At 46.5% G+C, this 21,225-nt stretch overlaps 7 protein-coding genes and 3 non-coding genes across 12 annotated transcripts; 7 read left to right on the top strand and 3 right to left on the bottom strand.

Moving 5' to 3' along the window:
* The first annotated feature begins 55 nt into the window (after positions 1–55).
* On the top strand, positions 56–2,110 carry LOC112345737. 2 transcript variants are annotated; one of them, XM_024673032.1, is made up of 10 exons: positions 56–236; positions 288–452; positions 506–545; positions 602–695; positions 748–818; positions 875–1,054; positions 1,122–1,223; positions 1,291–1,434; positions 1,482–1,700; positions 1,774–2,110. In XM_024673032.1, the coding sequence occupies exons 2-10, from the start codon at positions 442–444 to the stop codon at positions 2,026–2,028; spliced, it is 1,116 nt and encodes a 371-aa protein (XP_024528800.1). In that variant the 5' UTR covers positions 56–236; positions 288–441; the 3' UTR covers positions 2,029–2,110. The 2 variants fall into 2 exon arrangements, with proteins under 2 accessions (XP_024528800.1, XP_024528804.1); XM_024673036.1 differs by having other exon boundaries at positions 58–236; positions 510–545.
* Positions 2,111–2,175: 65 nt separating this feature from the next.
* Positions 2,176–3,268, top strand: LOC9632747 (zinc finger protein 511). 2 transcript variants are annotated; one of them, XM_002960534.2, is made up of 4 exons: positions 2,178–2,302; positions 2,371–2,435; positions 2,511–2,709; positions 2,822–3,239. In XM_002960534.2, the coding sequence occupies exons 1-4, from the start codon at positions 2,201–2,203 to the stop codon at positions 3,161–3,163; spliced, it is 708 nt and encodes a 235-aa protein (XP_002960580.1). In that variant the 5' UTR covers positions 2,178–2,200; the 3' UTR covers positions 3,164–3,239. The 2 variants fall into 2 exon arrangements, with proteins under 2 accessions (XP_024528883.1, XP_002960580.1); XM_024673115.1 differs by having other exon boundaries at positions 2,176–2,302; positions 2,371–2,709; positions 2,822–3,268.
* A 24-nt stretch (positions 3,269–3,292) lies between these two features.
* TRNAV-UAC lies at positions 3,293–3,366 on the bottom strand. Its single transcript has one exon. It is a non-coding gene; the product is annotated as a tRNA-Val (tRNA).
* On the bottom strand, positions 3,345–4,173 carry LOC9642680 (protein yippee-like). The gene is made up of 5 exons (XM_024673207.1): positions 3,951–4,173; positions 3,851–3,894; positions 3,680–3,788; positions 3,557–3,612; positions 3,345–3,487 (listed from the first exon to the last, which is right to left on the bottom strand). Exons 1-5 carry the CDS (start codon positions 4,044–4,046, stop codon positions 3,415–3,417), a joined length of 378 nt encoding a protein of 125 aa, XP_024528975.1. The 5' UTR covers positions 4,047–4,173; the 3' UTR covers positions 3,345–3,414.
* Positions 4,174–4,177: 4 nt separating this feature from the next.
* On the top strand, positions 4,178–5,684 carry LOC9642681 (amino acid transporter AVT6E). The gene has a single exon (XM_002960535.2). The coding sequence runs from the start codon at positions 4,200–4,202 to the stop codon at positions 5,637–5,639; it is 1,440 nt and encodes a 479-aa protein (XP_002960581.2). The 5' UTR covers positions 4,178–4,199; the 3' UTR covers positions 5,640–5,684.
* A 275-nt stretch (positions 5,685–5,959) lies between these two features.
* TRNAK-CUU lies at positions 5,960–6,032 on the top strand. Its single transcript has one exon. It is a non-coding gene; the product is annotated as a tRNA-Lys (tRNA).
* A 213-nt stretch (positions 6,033–6,245) lies between these two features.
* LOC112347311 lies at positions 6,246–6,406 on the top strand. The gene has a single exon (XR_002992734.1). It is a non-coding gene; the product is annotated as a U1 spliceosomal RNA (small nuclear RNA).
* A 3,139-nt stretch (positions 6,407–9,545) lies between these two features.
* On the top strand, positions 9,546–12,338 carry LOC9642682 (protein S-acyltransferase 24). Its single transcript, XM_002960536.2, has 13 exons — positions 9,546–9,876; positions 9,928–10,068; positions 10,179–10,291; positions 10,350–10,429; positions 10,490–10,653; positions 10,721–10,859; positions 10,919–11,018; positions 11,072–11,132; positions 11,197–11,274; positions 11,330–11,428; positions 11,482–11,560; positions 11,616–11,764; positions 11,825–12,338. Exons 1-13 carry the CDS (start codon positions 9,607–9,609, stop codon positions 12,254–12,256), a joined length of 1,905 nt encoding a protein of 634 aa, XP_002960582.2. The 5' UTR covers positions 9,546–9,606; the 3' UTR covers positions 12,257–12,338.
* Positions 12,339–14,548: 2,210 nt separating this feature from the next.
* Positions 14,549–15,975, top strand: LOC9632749 (nucleolar and coiled-body phosphoprotein 1). Its single transcript, XM_002960537.2, has 3 exons — positions 14,549–14,635; positions 14,764–15,111; positions 15,193–15,975. Exons 1-3 carry the CDS (start codon positions 14,580–14,582, stop codon positions 15,836–15,838), a joined length of 1,050 nt encoding a protein of 349 aa, XP_002960583.1. The 5' UTR covers positions 14,549–14,579; the 3' UTR covers positions 15,839–15,975.
* A 3,096-nt stretch (positions 15,976–19,071) lies between these two features.
* On the bottom strand, positions 19,072–21,219 carry LOC112345720. The gene is made up of 11 exons (XM_024672984.1): positions 21,151–21,219; positions 20,952–21,091; positions 20,746–20,904; positions 20,579–20,682; positions 20,351–20,526; positions 20,116–20,296; positions 19,964–20,063; positions 19,742–19,910; positions 19,599–19,681; positions 19,455–19,531; positions 19,072–19,397 (listed from the first exon to the last, which is right to left on the bottom strand). Exons 1-11 carry the CDS (start codon positions 21,203–21,205, stop codon positions 19,226–19,228), a joined length of 1,416 nt encoding a protein of 471 aa, XP_024528752.1. The 5' UTR covers positions 21,206–21,219; the 3' UTR covers positions 19,072–19,225.
* Between the last annotated feature and the right edge of the window lie 6 nt (positions 21,220–21,225).

Raw genomic sequence — 21,225 nt, forward strand, 5'->3', positions numbered from 1 at the left:
ATTTTGGAAAGGCTTTGTGTGTGGCCGTTAAGGCGCTAGGGTTTGTGGGAATGGCGACCTCGCCCGCGCTATCCAGGGGGCGCAAGACGCCATCGCCAACGCACGACAACGAACCGCCCCTCGGCGACATCATCGTGCTCAAGGAGCCCGTCTATCGGCTGCAATGCGTGGAGGAGGAGGCGGCGCACGCCATGGAGATGGGGGATTACGACAAGGCTCTCTATCTTCGAATGCAGGTGAGAATCCTCCTTGCGCCGCCCGGGAGGGGTGTAATCTCGCGGTTCCAGGGCGTGGCGCTCGCGAAATTGTGCTTGGGGGATCCGACGACGGTGCTGGTGGAGTCGGAGGATTTGCTGGCCAAGGCGCACCTTAATCTGAGCAGCACTTACCTTGAGATGGTACCTTCCATCTGAAAATTCAAAAGAACAAATAATCCACTCCATGCGATCTTTGTAAGTGGATTGCTTCTTGGACAAATCGCTGATGCTTGCGTTTTCGTGTGAAGCCAGACGTATTCAGATCAAGCTTGCTGGCATGCACAGAAGGTAACGATCGTGGGCATGTTTCACATGTTCACATGTTTTTTTCTTCTGTTTTCCAGGCAATGGAGCTTTGTGATCCCAGAAGAGGTGGCGAATCATCTAGCAATCTGCTCGTTCTAGCTCTTCTCGGGCTTGCCAAAGGACTCTTACAAAGTATGTATGGTGCTACTCACAACGTTTCGGAAATGTGATGCTTGCAGTGCAGAAGGAGATCTCAATTGCATCAACTATCTTCAAAGGGCGCTCGTTGTCAACCAAGATCTTCATGGAGAGGAGGTCTCAAAAGCCAAGCTTCTCATGTTTAAGTTTCTGCAACTCTCTGCATTTTACAGGATGTTTCAAATGCCGCGATTCATGAAGCTTACGGTGACTACTACATTTACCAAGGAGAAAGTAGAGATGGAGGTCCCGCCAGGAAGTCGCCCCAACCGCGGGATGAATCCGGCGTGGTCATGAGCGTCATCGATTACGAGCGCAATGAGTTCGAGAAGGCCATCGAGGAGTATCACAAGGTGGCTATCAAGCTCGTCTCCGGGTTCTCATTAATTAAGGCCTTTCCAACTTGTGTTTTGGCTAGAGGCAAGGGAGCTCGTCCAAAACGATACTGATGGTCCTCCAGTTCCTGCCGAAGAGCAACCTCCAAAGCTTTCTCTGGCGTCAATCTTCACCAAGATAGCCAGGGTAACGAGCCCTTCAAAGTCTCTGTGCGCATCCTGGTGTGTATTCAGGTGCCACTGGCATGTGACAGACTCGCGGGAAACAGACGAGGCACGAGGATGCCGTCGAGTGCTACCAGAAAGCTCTTGCAATCTACACTTCTTGCGCATTTCCGAACGAGCCAGCAATCGCACAACTTAACTACGAGCTTGGCTTCACGTATCACAAAGTCAAGGTAAGCACGGCAGATTGATTCTCAATTTTTCTTCCTCGACTGTGCAGAAGTACGAAGAAGCCTTGAAAGTCCTCAAAAAGGCTGCACAGTTTTGCGAGCAACAGCACGACACGGGCGGAGAGCACCCGCTAACGCTGCAAGTTATGAAGCAGCAAGGGATCACCCTCTACGACATGGGCGATTTGCAGCCAGCGCTCCAGACGTTTGAGGAGCTGGTGCAAATGCAGCGGACGCAGCACGGCGGTGGCAGCGTCATCGTTGCCGAGGTATCCATTTTTTCTCCAGGGGATGATGATGCTCTTGTTTACTTCTTGACACTCACTGCTCTATGCTTGGCAGACGCTCAAGTACTTGGGAGACGTAAGCATCGCCATGAAGAGCCCGGGAGAAGCGTGCAGCTACTACAACCGCGCGCTGAAGATCCTGCGCAAGAGGCTGGGATCGCACGACGAGACGGTGAGGCAACTGGTGAGCTACATCAAGCAACTCAACCTCGAGTCTGGAGGTGGCGGCGGCGGTGGAGGAGGAGGAACGCAGAGGCTGCAAGAGGCGTACAGGCCAGCCGGGCCTGCGATTCCAGAGGGACCCGAATAAAAAATAAATCGACTTTAGTTTATCATGAGAATATCTAGTATATTCTACAGCAAAACCGATAGATTAGGGCTCTATAACGAAATATTGCTGCTAGAGTATATTCTACGAATATTTACTGGCATTAATTTCATGATTTAATTTAATTTCAGCGAAGAACCCTAGTTCTTCTGCGATGGGAGCATTTCCCGCTTGGAGCGCTTGCCGGCGAAGATTCTCGCCCGATGACGCCTTCTTCAATGCAGGGAATGTGGAGCGAGAGCTTCAGGCGAAGCAGGTGATCTCGAAATCTCTTGCCCTTGCTCGATCGCTGGCCCGTTTCGTCCGCGCTTCTTTCTTCCCTAGGTCTCGCTCAATATTTCCGAGGAGGAGAGAGCATACATTGGTCGGATCGAGGACGAAGACTGCTGGTATGTATGGTGTGATCGAATTTGTGGCAGCATTTTGATTCTTTCTTCTTCTCGTTGCTCGATCCATCCGTCCAGGCTCGTGAATTGCTCCATCGCTGGCTGTGGCGCTCAGCTGCGAGGCGTGGAAGAGCTGGAAAACCACCACCTCATTCGCCACACGGCGGTGTGCTCGGTTTGCTCCTCGTGCTTCCCAACAAAGCGGCTCCTCAGTCTACACATTTCCGAAACTCATGACTCTTTCTTCAAAGCCAAAGTGGCTCGAAATCATCCCATGGTAAGCTCAAGCTCGATCAAACTTTTAGTTCCTTCTTTCACGCAAGTTCTTATAAGCTTTCGATTCTCTTCTTCTTTCAGTTCTAATGCATTGTTTTTTTTCCTTTCCCCAGTACGAGTGCCTTGTGGAAGGATGCCCCGGCGTGTTCTTCTCGGACAAATCTCGGAAGCAGCACCTGGTAGACAAGCACAAGTTCCCGTCCAGCTTCCACTTCCACAAGAGCACCAAGAATCATCCATCGCAGAAGCAGCGGCAGCGTTTCAAGGCCAAGAGCTACATGGACTCGGCTCCAAAGCCTGAGGAAGCGGCCATGAGTGTGGATGTGGACGAGCTCTCCAGCGCCATCTCCAAGCTCACCACTGCTGCCGAGAGCGATCACGTCCCCCAAAGCATCAGCTTTGGACGAAAGCGCGGCGGTCTCGTCACTCGTCACTCTCGCCATCCTAGAAACTAGTGCAAGATCATGGACCATTTCGATGATACGAATTTTTCCTCCATTCTCGAAAGGTACGGTTGTATATTTCTTTTGATAAGATAGACGAAGTATCAAAATTTTCAATACCCTTGAAAATTTTCGCAAGCGTGTCTGAGCCCAGGGTCGAACTGGGGACCTCTAGTGTGTAAGACTAGCATGATAACCAACTACACCACCCAGACTTAATTAGCGGTATTTACATGAATATACTAATTATTTTAATAATCACGTCACTCGTCTCCATCACTCCCTAAAACTTCTTCGTCGCGGAGCTCATGGCCTTCCCCACCAGCGATCATCTTCCTAGAAGTCATCAAACACGAAAAAAAGAACCAAATCGAATCGAATCGAATCGATCAAGCATCAGTTCACCTCTCGAGAATGAACTTGCCCTCCTTGTACTTTTGATCGTTCACCTGGGCAGTCACCTGCAAAGATCTCACTCACAGTTCTTCCCAAACTTGCCACTCTTTTCTTCGCTGATTGATTACTTACATATTTCCAGCCCAAGATCTTCCGGCAGCAAATGCAATAGATGTCCGCGACCGTGTGCAATCCAGTTGTCATCTGTCGCTCTTCGAGCTTTCCAATCCCCACATTCACCCTGAAGAAAAAAAATCCATGAGAAAGAGCTCAAACTTCCAAAAACTCTCTCTATCGTCTTACACTGTCTTGAAAAGATAGGCCGTCCCATGGCGGCAGTGGAAATTCTGCAAGAAACAAGGAACACGGATAATCTGAAAGAATTTGAGGAGATCGAGGATGCCTTTGCCATGAGATCGCCGGGCGTCGCGAGATGGCTGTGGCAAATGCGGCAGCTGTAGATTTTGCCATCGAGGTGGATCAAGCACAGCCTTCCCATGGCCTTAAACCCTTGGATGGCCTCACCTTGCGCAAGAAATTCACGATCAGTGAAGAAATGAGTGATCGATTGACCGAGCTCGAGAAGCCTTTCACTAATCCTAGACCTCCATAGCCACAATGACCTAAAACTCTGTTACTAGGGCTCTAGGTAATGTTGCCAAGTTCTTCAGTCCCTCAGGTAGATCCTGGGAAGGAGGAGGAGGCGCAGCTGCTGGAATCCTCGAAATATCATAGATCCGACGCCAATGGAGCAGCGCCGGCGCAATTCGGCGCTCCCGGCAATGGATCCGCGACGGGCTACTCGATCCTGGAAATATCCACAGGTGAACGGCAATCCAGCAGCAGTAGCTCGGGATCTGGCGTCGCTGGCGCCGTTTTCAACCTCGCGACGTCGATCATCGGCGCGGGGATCATGGCGCTGCCAGCGACGATGAGAGTTTTGGGGGTTCCGCTGGGCGTGGCGATGATCCTGGCGATGGGCGTGCTCTCAGAGATTAGCTTGGAGATTGTGGTGAGGTTCTCGACGCAACTCAAGGCCTGGAGCTATGGTGAGATGGTAGGCGCGGCGTGTGGACGAGCAGGGAAGCTCGTCTCGCAGGTGTGTATCATAGTCAACAACAGTGGCATTCTCATCGTTTACTTGATCATCATAGGTGATGTTCTCTCGGGATCTTCCAGTGGCTCTTCCCACCACCCGGGCCTCCTCAAGAGCTTGGACAGAAGATTGGTGCTCCTCGCCACCATGTTGCTCGTCCTAGCGCCGCTCTCGTCGCTGAAGCGCATCGATTCACTCCGCTTCTCCTCCGCGGCTTCGGTAGCTCTAGCGGTGGTGTTCGTCATCCTCAGCTCCGGGGTGGCGGTGGTGAAAGGGATCCAGGGAAAGCTCACGACTCCGCGGTCACTTCCGTCGCTGGCATCCAGGAAATCGGTGCTGGAGCTCCTCACCGTTGTCCCGATCATGACCAACGCATTCATCTGCCACTTCAACATCCAGCCGATCTACTGCGAGCTCAAGAACAGGTCTGCGGCTAGGATGAACAAAGTTGGCCGGATCTCCACGCTCCTGTGCATGAGCGTCTACATCGCCACCGCGCTGTCGGGCTACCTCCTCTTTGGCGAGTCCACGGCCTCGGACATCCTCTCCAACTTCGACCACGACCTGGGGATCGCGGACAGCACGCTCATCAACGACGTCATTCGCATCGGCTACGTCCTCCATCTCATGCTCGTCTTCCCGGTGATCCACTTCTCCCTCCGGCAAAACGTAGACGCGATCCTCTTCCCGGATCCAAAGCAGCAGCTCGCCGACAGCACGGTCAGGTTCTGGGCTCTCACGGCGTCGCTGCTCGCGATCGTGTTTGTGGGATCGGCCTTCATCCCAAACATCTGGATCGCGTTCCAGTTCACGGGGGCCACCGCGGGGCTGTCTCTGGGATTTATGTTCCCGGCGCTGGTGGCGTTGAGGTTGAGCAAGGCGAGGGAGAAGGGATTGGAGTGTCTGGCGTGGACAATGCTTGTCCTTGCTGGGGTGGCCAGCTTCCTTGGACTGACGACCAACATTTACAATGTTGTGACGCACCATGTGGATTGATTCAAAACAATATAAACGGATATACTGTCAACGTTGGAAGATTCTTATCTTGTATAACCCAACAATGAACATTAGAATTCTTTGATGAATGCAAGCCTAGGCAGATGACCAAGATCATCTCAGGAGGATCAGCTCCGGAGTACCTCTTTTTCGATGGGATCAAGACCTCTCACTATCCTTTTTGACGACAGACCATCAGCGTCTATTGATCATCCGCTGGATCGCAAAGCTGCCTCTCAGGATCATTGTCACCAACATCTTCACGGTCAATGGCCTGGGATACAAGCTCTATCTATGTCAATGATTAACCATTAATATAAGCCGGCCTAGCTCAGCTGGTAGAGCGCAAGGCTCTTAACCTTGTGGTCGTGGGTTCGATCCCCACGGCCGGCGAAACTGAGCGATGAATCTGTCGTGAGCTTTCAGGTGGATATCATCTGCAAGCAATCCAGCGGTCCTTCCCCGCAAAATGTTGACCGCTTGACCATTGGCTAGGGTGGTTTGACCAAGGATATGCTACGCCGATTCTTTGCCCTATCCCACATGCCGAGGCGTGGAATAAAGGCACAAGAGCAGTATATAAGCCAGGGCCTGGGGAAGTGATCCATACTTACCTGGACGGGGTTTATTGGTGATCATGAAGGCCAATGGCCTAGGTTCGGCCTTCCCATTGCACTCTGGCTTGGCCGGCCTACCATCTTCCCAAAGTGGAGGAGTGGACGTCGTAATTTGTGGAAGTTGAGGGCTCGCGTACGCGCGGCCCTCTCCAAATTCTATAATTAATAAGTTGATTCTCTAGTATCCTCGTGCTCCGTAAACCCCTAAAACCCCTTCGTTTTGTTCTGTTGGCATCGGCTTCAAAGAAGAGATTTGAGCACAACTTTGGAGAATTGATAGATAGGTCCGCGACGCAAAAATCATGGAGTGGATCGCGATCCGAGCATGAAACTTGCAGAGAAGAACAAGGCTGGAAAGCAAAACAATGCTGCCATTTTGTTGCCGATCACCGATCACCTTTACTGCCATTCACTGCGAGTTAACAAGTAGGTCGAAAGGTCGCCGCCATGCAAATCGAAAGTATTTCTAAGATGAAAGTGGACTAGATACCATTTGAAGAATTTATAATATGTATTATTGTTCTACAATGAATCTAATCACGACCTTACCGTGTCTCGGATGAATTCAGCGATGGGAACAAACTCTTCGACAAGCCTGTTCGTCCAGCCGAAATGCCTTTTGGAGAACTTCTTCCGCGACACCACTCCCGAACATGGACGGGGCTATGGTCTGAAACCCGGGCTTCTCGCTGTTTAGCACTGCAAAAGCCGACGCTGGACCCTCTCCCACATTGAGCTGCCAGTGGATGAGACCCCTCGGGAAGATCATCACCTCGCCCTTGGAGTAAACTCTCGCAAACGCCCTGTTGGCTGTGTCGATGAATCCAGCGTACAAGCGACCCCGGGTGATGTAGACGAACTCGGAGGCGCGAGGATGCGTGTGAGGCGGGATGAGGCCACCCTCCACAAAGTCGAGCCGAGCAAACGCGAAGCCCTGCGTGTGGAGTCCCGGGAAAGTCTCGACGAAGGCTGGAGTGACGCTGGTGCCCGAGGGGCCCAGGCTGGGGTCGGCAGGAGTGAGCAAGCCGCTGAAGACGAAGTCGTCGATCGTCACGTTGGCATACGGCTTGCAGGGATACTCGTTGAGCTGCGGATAGTCGAGGTCCGCTACACAAAAGTCCCGGACAGGATCGGGATTGGAAGACAAAACTTGTAGAGTAGACATAGATGCGTACAAGACTGCAAAACAAAACAAGAACGTCGCCATATGGCTATGTCGCTGGATTTGGAGGGAATCAAACTACATACCTTTGCAAGGTCCAAGGTCCAGAATATAATGCAGCTTCGAAAAACAGACGTGCTGCCACGTTGCTCCCAACTTTAGCGAGTGGATGATAGCATGCAAACGTTGTAACTAAGCTCTTTTTTGCTTTCCCATTGGCCTTTAACTTCTGCCTCGCTGCAAAGAGGCCAAGGATCTCTTGGTGAGTATGCCTGGAGTTGCATGGGCAACATTTCTTAAATAAACAGAAAGGAAAGAGATCTTGAAGATGGTGTTGCAGCATTGACTGCAACCGCAAAGGATGGAACAATTATTGATTGTTGATGTGTGACTTGCTTGATTTTCTCATATGAAGTTTGAGCATTCTTCTTGGACTTGATCTTGTTGGCATTGTTGCTGCTACTCCTCCATCCAAAGCAGTTGATGAGCTTGTTGGAACTGAGATCCTGTTGATTGCCCTTCATATCCACAGCATGAACTTGAGCCGTGGGTTTCCAAATTACAAAATTTTTATATCCCGGCTTTGTATAAAACGTTCCGTGCAAACCAAACAATTGAGTCCTCGACATGCAAACGTGACTAAATATATCTTGAAAGTTGTCCCTGTCCCTGGAGATCACTGCGCACCGTTGCGAGAACCCAAGTTCTGGGAAAAGCATCCAACATTTAAGATATCTTGATAACAGTTTTGGTCAAAATCACGTTGTTGCTTGACTGCGCATGAAAAAATGACCTCTGAATCAAGAAGCGAGTGAATCATCTACTACGACTTCTATGATGATACCATATACGATTTTCTGGATTCCGCAATCCAGAAATTCTGAATTTCTGGATTCTGGATTCAGAACCTGCAACAGTGCAACAGCTGGATTGCACGAGTGTGATCCTCCCACCAGCATTTTTTTTTCCGTATCTCAAAAATACTTTGGATTACTAGTTTTTACATGGCTGAAAAGAACTACATTGAGCATGGATATGTCTGCCTTACAAATTTCATGTTTCCCAACTTGTAGGGAACATTTGACAAGAATTTGATGGGCTTGTTGCAGACACGTCCAGAAACCCTCACCCATTTCACTCCAGAAAATCGCTCATTTTCAATATTCCAGTCAAACTGGCACTTTGAAACCGTCCTGTGACAACCATATGCATGTAGCTCGTTATCTTTTACCACCACCAACTGCTTTATTGGCTCTCCATCCAGCTTGCCAGATAAACACTCCCAAGAAGCAGTATCCTCATTCCAAAAGTAAAGCCAATTTCCACCACTGTCTTTGAACCATTCCATTTTCACCAATAATACCTTGTGTAAAACTGCCATCGCTGGCATTATGCCACTCTCAACCACACTGGTGGTAAAAGGTTGTCTCCAAACCCTTCCACAACTATTCAAATCCAAAAATCTACATTCCAAATTCACTGTTTTCACTATTTTGAAAGTTATATGCTCAAAAACACCCACAATTCCATCTTGAAACACAAGCAGTTTCTCAAGTCTGCAATTGCTAGGGAATTCTGCTAAAATACTCCACTCCTTTGCACCTAAATCATATTTTCTTAGTGCCTTGCCATCTATTGCTACATAGAGGCAACCTCTAAGGTACACCATTTGGGGATTGCTTGAAAAGGTGGTGGTGCAAAGATCCCTCGTAATTTGCATGCAGCTCCTCTCAGAAAAGTTAACAAGATGAGCTTGCCCAAGCTCTCGAGAGTACATGATCACAAACCCCTCGATACAACACACGACTTCCCACGGTTTACCACCACCAATTGGGCATGGAAGTGCCTTGATCCCTAATATTTCATAAGGCAATTCTACCATCTTGTCCAACACTTCATTCCACTCTATAGACACGTCTTGCAAGCCTTGTCGAGTGCCCTTCTCCGCCCTTGACAAAATCACCGTCCATATCTCCTCTGGTACCATTTGCAAAAGGTCAATAAACCCTAAACATTGGCTCTATCTTTATACTGATTGTTTAACTAGCCGTTATCTTCTGTGACTAGGCTGTTATAATTCATACGTGGCGCTGGTGTGGATGCCAGATAAGGCTTGTGTGCCACGTCGGCATGACATTAGGGCAAGGTCGTAGCTATGGATGAGAGCTAGAGAGGAGAGCTCCAGGGCATGGCGCAGGAGATTGTGGAGGTCGTGACGGAGGCTGTGCCAGTTCAAGAGCAGGTCACGGTGAATGGCGAGCTCTGCCGCTCCAAGGAAGATCAAGAGCCGGTCAAGAACGACGTCTACACGGCGGCGGCTTACGGCGATCTGGACAAGCTGCGGCGCCTGGTAGAACAGGATGGATGCTCCGTCTCGGCGCCCGATCACGGCGGATATTTCGCTCTACAGTGGAGCGCTCTCAACAATCGCGTCGCGGCTGCTCAATATCTCATCGAGGTGAGTGGAGATTTCGCCTGCAATCGCTCGATCTGGCTTGTTTTCGCGCAGCACGGTGCGTCGGTGGATGCCACGGATGCGGCGGGGCAAACCGCGTTACACTGGGCTGCTGTCCGAGGATCCATTCACGTCTCGGAGCTTCTTCTCCAGAATGGAGCCAAGCTCGAGGGTGCTGACAATTACGGCTACAGGGTATTTCTTTCACTCTTTGTTTCTTCCATTTTTCTCTCTCGGAGATTGCTCTATCGAGTTAGCTGCTGTGGCGTGATCTTTCTTACGCTTGATGTGTACGATGAATGCAGCCAAGCCATGTCTCTGCTCAATACGGACAGACTGCTCTCTTGTACCATTTGATTTCAAAGTGGGGTGCTGAGGTTGATGCCACCGACAAGGATGGAAGAAGTCCCTTGCATTGGTAAGTTGCGATACTTCTTTCTCTTTTTTTCAGCTGAGTTTTGTTCTTGGTTTTCCAGGGCCTCGTACAAAGGCTTTCCAGATAGCATACGTCTCCTACTTTTTATGGATGCTTTCGTTCGGCGCCAGGACAAAGAAGGTGGATGTTATAAGCAGCCGCCTGTTTTTCTTTAGTAACAGTTTGGCTACTTTCGAGTAGGATGCACCCCGCTACACTGGGCGGCCATTCGAGGCAACTTGGAGGCTTGCACTGTTCTTGTCCAAGCTGGAACCAAAGAAGATTTGACAATCACGGAAGGAAGTGGCTGTACTCCTGCTCAACTTGCTGCTGACAAGGGACACAGGCACGTTGCTTTGTTTTTGGTGAGCTAGCTCTTTGTTCTTCCTTTTCCGATTCTTTGCTTCTTTCTAACCTGGTTTTTGCTCACAGTCAAATGCGAGGAGGATATTCAATCACCATTGGGATTCCAAGGGCGTAATGGGACGAGTTTCAAGGCTGGGACTTGCGCCATTTCTCTGGCTGCTGGTCACCGTCTTGCTCATCACCTACATCAACTCTGTAATAACCTGTAAGTCTGCCTCTTACCGTCTTCCAGTTTTGATCTTGTATTAACTCCGGCTTCTGCAGCTTCGACGTTGTTGACTGTACAAGGTATCGCGGGTGCTTGGGCGTGGTTTGCGGTTTTCGTTGTTACTGGAGGTCTTGTGTTTCTCTATCGCTGTACCAGGTATTACTTTCTCTGATCCTAGATAATTCTACCGTTTCGATTTTGTATTGCAGCAAAGACCCTGGATATGTTAGCAAAAAGCGTGGCGATGATCCATTTGGAAAGCACATGACTGTAAGTATTTGGATTATCTCGCGACATTTTCAGCTCTTCTTTTGACGTATACTCTGTTGTCCAGGATTCTCTACTGAAAAGCGATTTGAATACATCCGCGCTTTGGGCTGGCTTTTGGTCGCAGCTTTGTCCAACTTGTAAGGTAGACTAATTTTTGCTTTCATCTTTTAGTCGTTGTGAGCAAATTTTTATTGCAGATAGTGAGGCCTGTAAGATCCAAGCACTGTTCGATTTGCAACCGCTGTGTAGAGCAGTTCGATCACCATTGTCCTTGGATATCAAACTGTGTTGGGAAGGTAAGCTTACAGCACTTCTACCAGAAGTATCAACTCTTGTTCCTACACGGCAGAGAAACAAATGGGATTTCTTCCTCTTTTTGTGTTGTGAAACCACCGGTATGATTGTTGCTGGTGCGGTGACCGTGCACAGTAAGTTGATTTTGTTCCCGGTTACTTGCGCCTCCTCTAACACAGCACTCGGCAGGACTAAAAACAGATCCAAATGCTCCGTCCACTCCAGGAGACTGGTTACGGCACGTAGCATCCCACCACGTAGGTGCTCTATCTTTCGTTCTTGCAGATTTCTTTCTTTTTTTCGGAGTGGCGATCTTTACGGGAATACAAGCCGCTCAGGTATAAAAGCTATCTCAGCTCTTCGTCACGCCAACCTGTACTTGATCTTCTGTTTCACAGATTGCGAGGAACATCACGACCAACGAGATGGCAAATGCGGCCCGATATGTATACCTTAGAGGACCCGACGGCCTGTTCTTCAATCCTTACGACCACGGGTTTTGGAAGAACTGCAGCAATTTCCTGCTCTTGGGCTACAACGAAGACATCGAGCAGGCTTGGCAGCAAAACGAGTCGGATCCAGCAGCAGCCGCCGCGGTGGCGGCAACAATCGAGATGGCTGAACAAACACCAGGAATTCTAAGCTCGGGAGGAGGTCATGCCACTCGCTGCTCGCACAACCATCATCACCACCATCACCATCAAAACCAGCAAAACCAGCAGCAGCAATTGAAAAATGAGCAGCAGCAGGATTACAGGAATGGACAAGGGAACTCGAGCAGCGCTCCTGCCGGCCTGGGCATTGGACTGCCGAGCAGATTGCGAGCTTAAAGAAAACAATTAATTTATTTTTCTTATAGAATTTTTACCTGTTATTTTGTGCTACGTAATATGAGATTGATTGATTCAAATATTTGGTGGATGAAAATGTTTGTAAATGTATTGAATAGTTTATAAAATAAAGAGAAAACGTTAGTAGACTTTAAAGTTCAGTTTAATTTTGATTGCTTCTAAAGATATTAAAAATATTAATAATATGTATAAAAAAGTTTGATATACCACCAATACTATTATAAATTATATTATAATGGTAAAATAAAATATTTATTGCATAAGTGAAAATATAATTCAAATTGAACTTTGTTGATTTTAACAAAATAAAGAGAATTTACTTTATTATATTTTATTCTTTATTTAAATATTTTTTTAAAATTAATAATTCACAAATATATAAAATATTAAGTCATATGGACATGAAGTTTTTAATAGCTGTTATTTATTTTAGTGATTTTAATAATTAATTATGAAATTATTAATTATTTTGAAAATTATTGAAACTTGATTGAGTTTGTAAATGTCAAATAATTGCTTTAATTAGCTTTAGGCAAGGACCAACTAAAGAATTATATAGGTGCAACAAGAAAGATAAAAAATATTTCTTTCAAAAAAATATTCATTCATAATTAAAAATATTCATTAATTTATTTTAATGGTTTTTTTATTAACTTCAAAACTACTTTTTAATAATATATATTTTAAAAGTTAAAAACCATATAAAAACTTAAACACTCCACTTAATCTATTGCATCATATCCGAATACATGTTATGTTATGAAAGGTATCCCCATCTCATGCAAAGAAAAACTCAAAGAGTATCTTTTAACAAAAAATTTAACATATATTATTTTGAAATAAATCTTAAACTATACTAATATATATATATATATATATATATATATATATATATATATTGAACTTAATTCCTACTTTTTTAACCATTTTTCATAATAAATATTTTTTAAAAACTTATTTTATGTCATTTACACAAACCAATAATAATTTCATTTGCATTCAGAGCAAATTAAACATTTAAATATTTTAATACTAAATTATATAAATTAAAAGCCTGTAAAATTTTGGATACTTCTAAAATCTAAATCTATATCATAATTTGTATTTATTCATTTCCTCAATAATTGTGTTTCACATAATACTAGATAAAACTTATATGCTCTTTTTTATTAGAGCAGAAGGTATTATTATTTTCTTTATAATATATTAAATTATTAATTTTTTATTAAAATATTTTAAGTTTTAAACTGTAAATATAGGGATGAAGCTTTGTAAAATTATTAAGTGAAAGGTGTTATGAAATAATCAAAATAATTTGTTATGTTTTACATGTAGCAAAGCTTGGTTTGCTTAATAGTAATGTTATTCTTACTTATTAATCCAATTGATCAAATAAAATTTTATAATTATAAACATGTTTATATTTCATAAACACAAGATTAAGTTTATTGCATATCAACCATTAGATGGTAGAATAAAAAAGAATATACAAACAAGTGTTATAAATTAAAAATACAAGATGAGTCTAAATGAAGAACAACCGTTAAATAGTAGAATATCCTAGAATATCAAAGTATATTCTAGGTATGTTCACTACAGTCCCTGCTTAAGTAAACCAATTATTGTTTTCACTTAATAACAACTGTCTTTCATAAAGATGCTAAAAATTTGAATATAAGGGACAATTCATTAGGCTAGTTTGAAAAAAAAAGTAAACATATATACTTGATTTAAAAATCTCTACCAAGATATATTCTCTTACAAAGCTGTATGTAAAATTAAATATACATAAAACTACTCTCTAATTATTTTGCTAATTAGAGCCCAATGGCATTATGTTGATAAAAAAATCTTAATAATCTACCATTCTCATCTACACAAGCTCCGTATCCAGTTGCACAGCCATTTTTGGTGAAAATGACAACTAAAGTTACTTTTGTGATCTTAAAGTCAATGAAGATAGCCTTTGCATAAGATTTTATAACACACAATTATCACTTAGAAATTGAGGCTTCCAAGGAGCATAAGATCCTAGAGAGTGTTTTGGCATTTTCCTGTTATCATCACCTCTCTTCAACTACGCATAATGTTCGTGATCTTCGAGAGTTGAAGTGATTTTGTCATGCTTGACAATAGCAATGACAATACGGTTTGATTGATTGTTGTAGGACATTCCTCCGTACATTTGATTTAGACCCGTGGATTCGGAGAATCTTAACTCACGGCCCCACTGACGCGTGTCAGTCACAAAACCCTGTTTTATTTTTTTCAGTGTGAGCGAGAGGAGGTAGGGAAGAAGAGAATGCTGCTGCGCTTCCGCCTTCGCTCCTCGGCGCTTGGACGATCTCTCCGGCCCGGGTAAGTAATCTCTTCCAGCGAGCGCTCGATCGATCGATTGATCGGCAGCATGCAAGAGGAAAGAAAATGCCGGTCGATCGATCGAAATATGTGGAAATGTAGCAAAGCTTACGCTTTCTTCTTGGCAGGGGTAGCATCGCTGGGTGCGTCTCGCCAGTCGAAGAGCCTCCGCTTCTTCGCTGGATCGCTGGCGGTGGGATCAGGCTCAAAGGCACTGCGGCCGGGGCGAAGAATGCGGGTAAGAAACCCATCGCTGCCGCTAGCGCGAAGGAGAAGCTCACGGCGACGAAAGTCCAGGCCCTGGAGTGGGATGGAGAGAGCGTTCTTTGCGACTGTGGAAAGCCCGCGGTTCTCAAGATGAGCAAAGTGAAGAATCCCGGCCTCCGCTACCTTTGCTGCGCCGAGTCCGTCCCTTGGTTCCTCTTCATCAAGCTGGACGCCGCCCAGAAGAGCAAGCAGCGATGCAAGTTCTTCAGGTGTGATCTAGTTTCTCTCTCGTTTTCACGTTGGGTTTCCTCCTCGATGATCAGTCGAACGTTTTCGTTTTGTTTTCACAGTTGGATCGACCAGCCTGCCGAGGAAGAGAAGAAAGCTCCTAGCGGCAAGAAGAGCAAAGCAGCAACATCGGGCGCTAGTTCTGGTGGTAAAGCACAGGCGAAGGAGAAACCGGAAGGAGCTAGCAATGCCGGCAAGGCCAAGACATCAAGGGCCGTGAAGAAGCCAGGTCCGGACGAGCCCGTGGCCGCTGCCAAGAAAGCAACCGTGAAGAAGGCATTGCCTGTCAAGGATCAAGTTTCATCGAAGACAGTGGCGACGAAGCCACCCGCTGGAGCAAACAAGAAGAAGGCAGCAGCAACCAAACAGGAGGACAAAGCTGCTGTGGCGAATGCTCCGGCTGCCGAGAAGACTGTGAAGGAAGCCGCAAAGAGGAAGACGAAGACGGTGGCACCATCGCCGCCAGAGAAGAACGAGGCTGCCGGGGGGGCGGAGAACGTTGGAGCAGCGGTGAAGAAGACGAGATCAAAGAAGAACGCGGGGGTGAGCGATGCAATCCAAGGAGCACAGAAGAATGACAGTGCCACGGATGGAGCAGCGACGAAGAACACCAGATCAAAGAAGAACGCAGGACTGAGCGATGCAATTCAAGGAGAAAAGAAGAGTGGCAGCGCTCCGGATGGAAGTGGAGCGATCCCCAAGGTTTAGGAACCACCAGTGACGCTGATCTGATAGTCATGTAGAAAAATGCGAGCGATTATTTTGATGATCTCAAGACCTTTGTTTTTGTCACCTTTCTTCCTTCTTTGCCAAATATAATATTTTGACCCACCTTTTTAACTTCATCGGGTCTTAACCTCTTGTGGAGCACCGAGAGGGAGCAGTGGAAGAGCTTTTCCAGCTCCTCCAGCGTCTCCTCCGCCGATTCCAAAAGATCGACTTCTCCGCGTTCCAGAGCGATGCCAAACTCGGTCTCCGAGCTCAGCTGGAAAATCCTTGCTTTGCAGTGAGCGACCTCCAAAGATTTGGAGATGGAAGGTGACAGTTCTAGCACCACCTGTGGGAAGAGAAAAGCTTTGATCAAGAGAAACAAATCTAGACGGGGTTGCTTACGCTCAGAGCCTTTGTAACAATGCGAGCTCCAGCATCCGAATCAGAAGCATCGTCACGTTTGGATGGTTCGAGTGGCCACAACGCTGCAGCAAACGCAACACCACTCCCTGCAGATCATACACGCTCAACAAGAGAAAGAGGCAGGGAAATGATACTAACCAGCTATAAGTCCTTTCGCTATAGAAGAATTTATGGCTGTTGCTGCTTTTTGCATACGTCCCACCCTCTCATGGAAGTGATCGCGAGTAGCACCGCTAACCTGCGAACTAACAATCAGCACTGCTCGAGAAAACTCATCTTACCCGCAACTCCAAAACACTGCTCAGGGGCTGATTCTCCGAGACATTACCCGACCGGTAAACAATCACCTCATTCCTGCACATTACAAGCTGCAAGAAGGCTCAAGCATGTAGAAACTTATAAAAACTGCGAGCTTGATATATTACCTTGTTAGCTCTCCCGCGACAGCTGATAAAATCCGCTTTTTGATTATCCACAAGCTTCCAGCAACAACAAATGCAAGTGAGGAAAGGAAAATGAGCAAACGAGACGTCGTTTTACCTCAACACCCAAATAAGTCCGTAAAGCATTCAAGCTCTCGTTGCGCACTTTCAGAATCGCAATGTTAGACTGCAACAATCACGATGCTCATCTCAAGATTTATTCGCAAAAGCCACACTTACCTTTACATTCTTGAGCATGTGCCCTTTATCCACATTCTTTGCAAAAACTACAAGCCGTGCGTACGCCTGAAAAAACATAGCATAAAGCCTGTTCAAAACGGAACAATAGAGCCTTACACCCTGAAAGAGTTTGTGCCAAAAACGGTCTAAGGTAGACGTGTCATTGCACAGCAGAACCGTGTAGTCTTGTGTGACTACCATCTCTTGATTAAAACTCTTGAGTACTCGCTCAACAGAGATCACCAACGCGTCGAAGCATTCTACAGCATCGTCCTCCGCTATATCATTCTATGCAAAAGAATCCAAACAGGATAACTGATAGAAAGGAGGACAAGAAAAAAAAACAAATTCTTACATCAACTATGATGTGACGAATTGAGGTTCCAATCTTGACTCTGGCCTGATCATCCAGAAGCTCTAGAAATTCCTCTCCCCCGTACAAACGGCCAAGCTGATGATCAAGTAAATCAAACCTGGAGAGAGTAAGCGAACTGTATAAGCTGTATTACCGTCAGGAAATGAGATGCAGTGGATGGTACTCTCGCCATTTCCCTCAAACATCCTCGCACTGTCTCGATCGAATCTATGAATCCGTGCCTGAAGCCGTCTGCTGGAACCCGTGTCATAGCCTCCATGTCAGCGACTGCAGCAGCTATAACATTCTCGGAGTAGGAACCTGCACAATCGTGTATAGCAAAAATACCAACATAAGGCACAAGCTTACATGCTAAACTCCGTGCCTGAGAATTTGTGAATGCACTATGCCCAGAACAAAGTTAGCAAGAGACACAGCCGCAAAATAATGCTGACCTCTCGAACTGAAGACATCTATTGATTTCCTCGTCGTGCTGGCGTTTGAATACCATTCGTAACTTCTGTGCTGTCCATCCATCTTTGCACACTCTGTCGCCGCAGGCGAGCCGGAGCAGTCCCTCGCAGAGAACCAATGATCCGTCCAGAAGCTTTCCGTCCAAGCCGCTACCATTCCAGAGAAAAACTTCACGCGCATTCCAGATGTTCGACACCACGTACTTCCCGGCTTTCACTCCGCTAATGTTTCCCTTGTCCGTCAGTAACTTGTTCACGTTCTCTAAGCGATCCTGCAGATTCTCCTCAGTCCAAGGCCGAGTTTTCGCGAAATAGCCAACGCGATCCGGATCCTTCTTCCTGATCCACTCGGCCCGAAGCTTCTGTTGCTTAGCGAAGGACGCGAAACCGTCGATGCAGCCGGACGGGTTGACAGAGATGACTCCGTAAGGGTCGAGGACGGACAGCCGCCACCTTGTTGCATCGATGGCAATAAGATAGACGGGCCTCGGGGAGAAACCATTTTGCAGATTCTCCAGGCAAAGCTGGTTGCCGTAGGAAGCCAGCTCCATGCGCGTCTTCACGTTCCAATCCTTGACACTGTCCGTCTTACAGTCGATGACCGCGTCGTAACGAACATTCTCGGGTGGTATGGTGTCAAAAACCTCGTTGGCGAGTGCCTCCTTGTCCGGGTTGTCCCAGAAGATCTCATCGTGCTCGCCCTTGAATTCTTCCAGCGCCTTCTTCGAGATTGTCCGCAGCACGAAGTCAGCAGCTAGGCCTGAGTATCCTGGCTCCAGTCGAAAAAGAAAAGCGCCATCTTGGATCCTGCTTTTAACATGCACCAGGCTTGGAAAGATTTGCTGGAACATAGCTCGGTAGTTGGATTCTTGGAAGGATGGGAATGCGGAATGGAGGCAGCGGAGTGGGCCGAAAACCGCGAAAGCCCTGACACAGCGGGGATCCATGACGGAGGAGAACTTGTCCATGGGGTTGCCGCTCTGCCAGGACCTCTGCGTCATGAACGGGAAGACCTTCAAACTCGAAGGATTTGGTATGCTGCCACCTCTTCCCCCTGTGTCGCCCTCACTATCCATTCCTAATATACCCTAATGAAACGGGCAAATAAAGGTTGGAGAGTCAAGGTTGTATTGAATGATAAAGGTTGAGGTTTATAAGCCCTTCCTAAAAATTTTTATTGCAGTGCAAACTTTGGATTGACGCTCTTCTTTTTCAGGCAAATCTAACTGGTCATGGGAGGAAATCAAATGCCGTTCGCAAGTGAGTGAGAGAGGCCTGCTTTGCAGAGATAACGGTTGCGTATCGGAAAAGACTAAGTAATGGAAAACATATAGTAATAGATACCATGTATATATCTATATGAAAACAAGGTGGGAAAACAGGATCGCAACACTACCAACGCCTTGTCTCTCTCAAAATTCTCGGTGAAGTTCTTAGCAGACTTGGCTTTTAAAAAGTTAGGAAATATATCTCAGTTGATTTTGGGCTTTAATCTTCTCGGCCACAATGCATACCGCAGCATGACAGCCACCATCGCAAGCCCAAAACAGGCAAACAGCTCCGTTGGAACATGAAGGTGTCCGTGTTGGGTACAATGTAAGGGGTGCAGCGCGGTGATTATCGCATCTGTTTGCTGTGTTAATCTGAGAATACCACCATTGTAACTTAGTCTATAGAAGATGGTTTCAATGAATTTCTACCTCTCAGACGCATGTCTCAGTGATGAGAGTGACCGAACAGCGTCGTCGAATCTTGCTTTCCCAACGTTGATAGAAATCTGGAATGATTTGGGAGCGGGCGTCAGCTGGCTAGTTCTATAACTGTAAAAGATTCAAGTGACTCACTTGTCTCCATATGCCCACAACTGAATTGTATTCTTGCAGTAACTGACGCTCCATCGACTTAAATGGTCTGAACACTCTCTCGTCTGCAAAAGTAGAACCTCTTAAGCACCTGTGGAAGCAACTAAACAGAAGACTTGTCTTACGGGTTGGCTCTTTGGACAGTCGTTCAAACACCGCGTTCATCTCTTGCACCGATTCGTCCAGAGCGGAGACGATGTAACTTCTGGCTATTGCGTCCGTGTGGAGAGACGATATCGTGTAGCCGCTTGAGGTGCCAGAAAATGGATGGTTTCCAGCGGACCACGTCCAGTCCTAGCCGGAGCAAGATCAGTTTTAAGGTATCACGAAACCAGGGAGGTTCTCACCTCGTCGGCATTATCGTGTGCATGGCTATAAGTCAGGTGTGTTGGCATCAAGCCGGACAAGTGCTCCGCGACGGCAGCAACGGCGGCTTTGATAGGTGAGCTGGAGCGATGATATAAAACATATCTATAGCTAGATGTAAGCACGAACTTACCTTGCATCCCAATCGATTGATTTGCCATTGCATTGTAGGTGGCTTGGCCACGATGATTGAGCAGACTGCATAACAATAACCATATCCGGAAGTGCCTTTGCCAAATAGTGCTTGTCAATAAACACAGACTCATCCGATCTGATGAACCAGAACACTGGCACTTCCAGCGTCGACTTCGGAACTGAAAACAACAAACCGAGCGAATCGAGTGAAAAGAACGTAAGAACTGTGCTACCTGATCTCGGACTTCTGGCGGTTAACTGTTGGAGCTGGTGTTGGAGAATGATCGAGTCTAGATAGTTACGAGTTGATTGGCTGTGTGCGCCATTCATTTGCAAGACAGGTATAACCGCGGCACGGCGCGCAACTGAGAATGCCATTGCCAGGGCCGGATCCTCAGAAAGTCCTATCCTGAAACGTTCAGAGTTTCAGTAGAACGTCAAACAAGTAAAACACTTCTTACAAGTGAACATTGTATTGGAATGTCTGGGACGGAAGTCTGAGTGTTGAAATCGCATCCTTTACTTGGGAAATGTCTAAAGGCAGCAAACCGATATGTCTAGTTCTCTGAAAAAGAAAAAAAAAACAAGTAGCCCGAGCAATGAAATAGAGCCAAGTGAGAACCCATACCTCTTCAGTGATTACGTATATTTGAATAGAAACTTTATCATAGTAATGGAATGCTCCTTCTGCTGTAGAAGGGGTGATTACATGTTTCATACCCGCTGTTAGCGTTGCGCCGAGATGAGCAAGAAAAGAATCCCTGGCAACAGAGAAGTTTTGTACGTGCTGCAAAAGCGTGATGTAAGAAGAATTGCGGATTCAATATGCAATACCTCGTGGATGTCTCCAAATAGATTCCATTTTTCTACACGTTGCAACACTGCTAGGGCCTTTTTTTGATGCTCTTCGTCATGACTTTGAGATCGCAACGAATCTAACTCGTCTTTAAGATCGTCCATCCTCTCTTGCAATTCTAAACAACACATCATAGATTAGAAACTAGTAACCAAAACTATAAATAAGTTTATTCACCTTGGCATAAAGCGATTTTTATCTTCCGGCCCCGGCAATGCTTTTCTGCGAACATGTCATAAACATCAACTTCCG

This window comes from Selaginella moellendorffii, unplaced genomic scaffold (genome assembly GCF_000143415.4).
Source record: "Selaginella moellendorffii unplaced genomic scaffold, v1.0 SELMOscaffold_0, whole genome shotgun sequence".
NCBI classification, from domain to species: domain Eukaryota; kingdom Viridiplantae; phylum Streptophyta; class Lycopodiopsida; order Selaginellales; family Selaginellaceae; genus Selaginella; species Selaginella moellendorffii.

Bases quoted from the DNA above. Each gene is read 5' to 3' on its own strand.
- LOC112345737 (XM_024673032.1), top strand. The intron at 1,055-1,121 runs GTGGCTATCAAG...TTTTGGCTAGAG, and splicing joins CCATCGAGGAGTATCACAAG to GCAAGGGAGCTCGTCCAAAA. The intron at 1,224-1,290 runs GTAACGAGCCCT...GGCATGTGACAG, and splicing joins TCTTCACCAAGATAGCCAGG to ACTCGCGGGAAACAGACGAG.
- LOC9632747 (XM_024673115.1), top strand. From the start codon at position 2,201: ATGGGAGCATTTCCCGCTTGGAGCGCTTGCCGGCGAAGATTCTCGCCC. The intron at 2,303-2,370 runs GTGATCTCGAAA...TTTCTTCCCTAG, and splicing joins GAGAGCTTCAGGCGAAGCAG to GTCTCGCTCAATATTTCCGA. The intron at 2,710-2,821 runs GTAAGCTCAAGC...TCCTTTCCCCAG, and splicing joins TGGCTCGAAATCATCCCATG to TACGAGTGCCTTGTGGAAGG.
- LOC9642680 (XM_024673207.1), bottom strand. From the start codon at position 4,046: ATGGGAAGGCTGTGCTTGATCCACCTCGATGGCAAAATCTACAGCTGC. The intron at 3,895-3,950 runs GCATCCTCGATC...TGTTTCTTGCAG, and splicing joins CCGGCGATCTCATGGCAAAG to AATTTCCACTGCCGCCATGG. The intron at 3,789-3,850 runs GTAAGACGATAG...TTTTTTCTTCAG, and splicing joins GCCTATCTTTTCAAGACAGT to GGTGAATGTGGGGATTGGAA.
- LOC9642681 (XM_002960535.2), top strand. From the start codon at position 4,200: ATGTTGCCAAGTTCTTCAGTCCCTCAGGTAGATCCTGGGAAGGAGGAG.
- LOC9642682 (XM_002960536.2), top strand. From the start codon at position 9,607: ATGGCGCAGGAGATTGTGGAGGTCGTGACGGAGGCTGTGCCAGTTCAA. The intron at 10,069-10,178 runs GTATTTCTTTCA...CGATGAATGCAG, and splicing joins CTGACAATTACGGCTACAGG to CCAAGCCATGTCTCTGCTCA. The intron at 11,019-11,071 runs GTATTACTTTCT...TTTGTATTGCAG, and splicing joins TTTCTCTATCGCTGTACCAG to CAAAGACCCTGGATATGTTA.
- LOC9632749 (XM_002960537.2), top strand. From the start codon at position 14,580: ATGCTGCTGCGCTTCCGCCTTCGCTCCTCGGCGCTTGGACGATCTCTC. The intron at 14,636-14,763 runs GTAAGTAATCTC...TCTTCTTGGCAG, and splicing joins GGACGATCTCTCCGGCCCGG to GGGTAGCATCGCTGGGTGCG. The intron at 15,112-15,192 runs GTGTGATCTAGT...TTGTTTTCACAG, and splicing joins CAGCGATGCAAGTTCTTCAG to TTGGATCGACCAGCCTGCCG.
- LOC112345720 (XM_024672984.1), bottom strand. From the start codon at position 21,205: ATGTTCGCAGAAAAGCATTGCCGGGGCCGGAAGATAAAAATCGCTTTA. The intron at 20,905-20,951 runs GTATTGCATATT...ACGCTTTTGCAG, and splicing joins TATTTGGAGACATCCACGAG to CACGTACAAAACTTCTCTGT. The intron at 20,683-20,745 runs GTATGGGTTCTC...TTTCTTTTTCAG, and splicing joins TATACGTAATCACTGAAGAG to AGAACTAGACATATCGGTTT.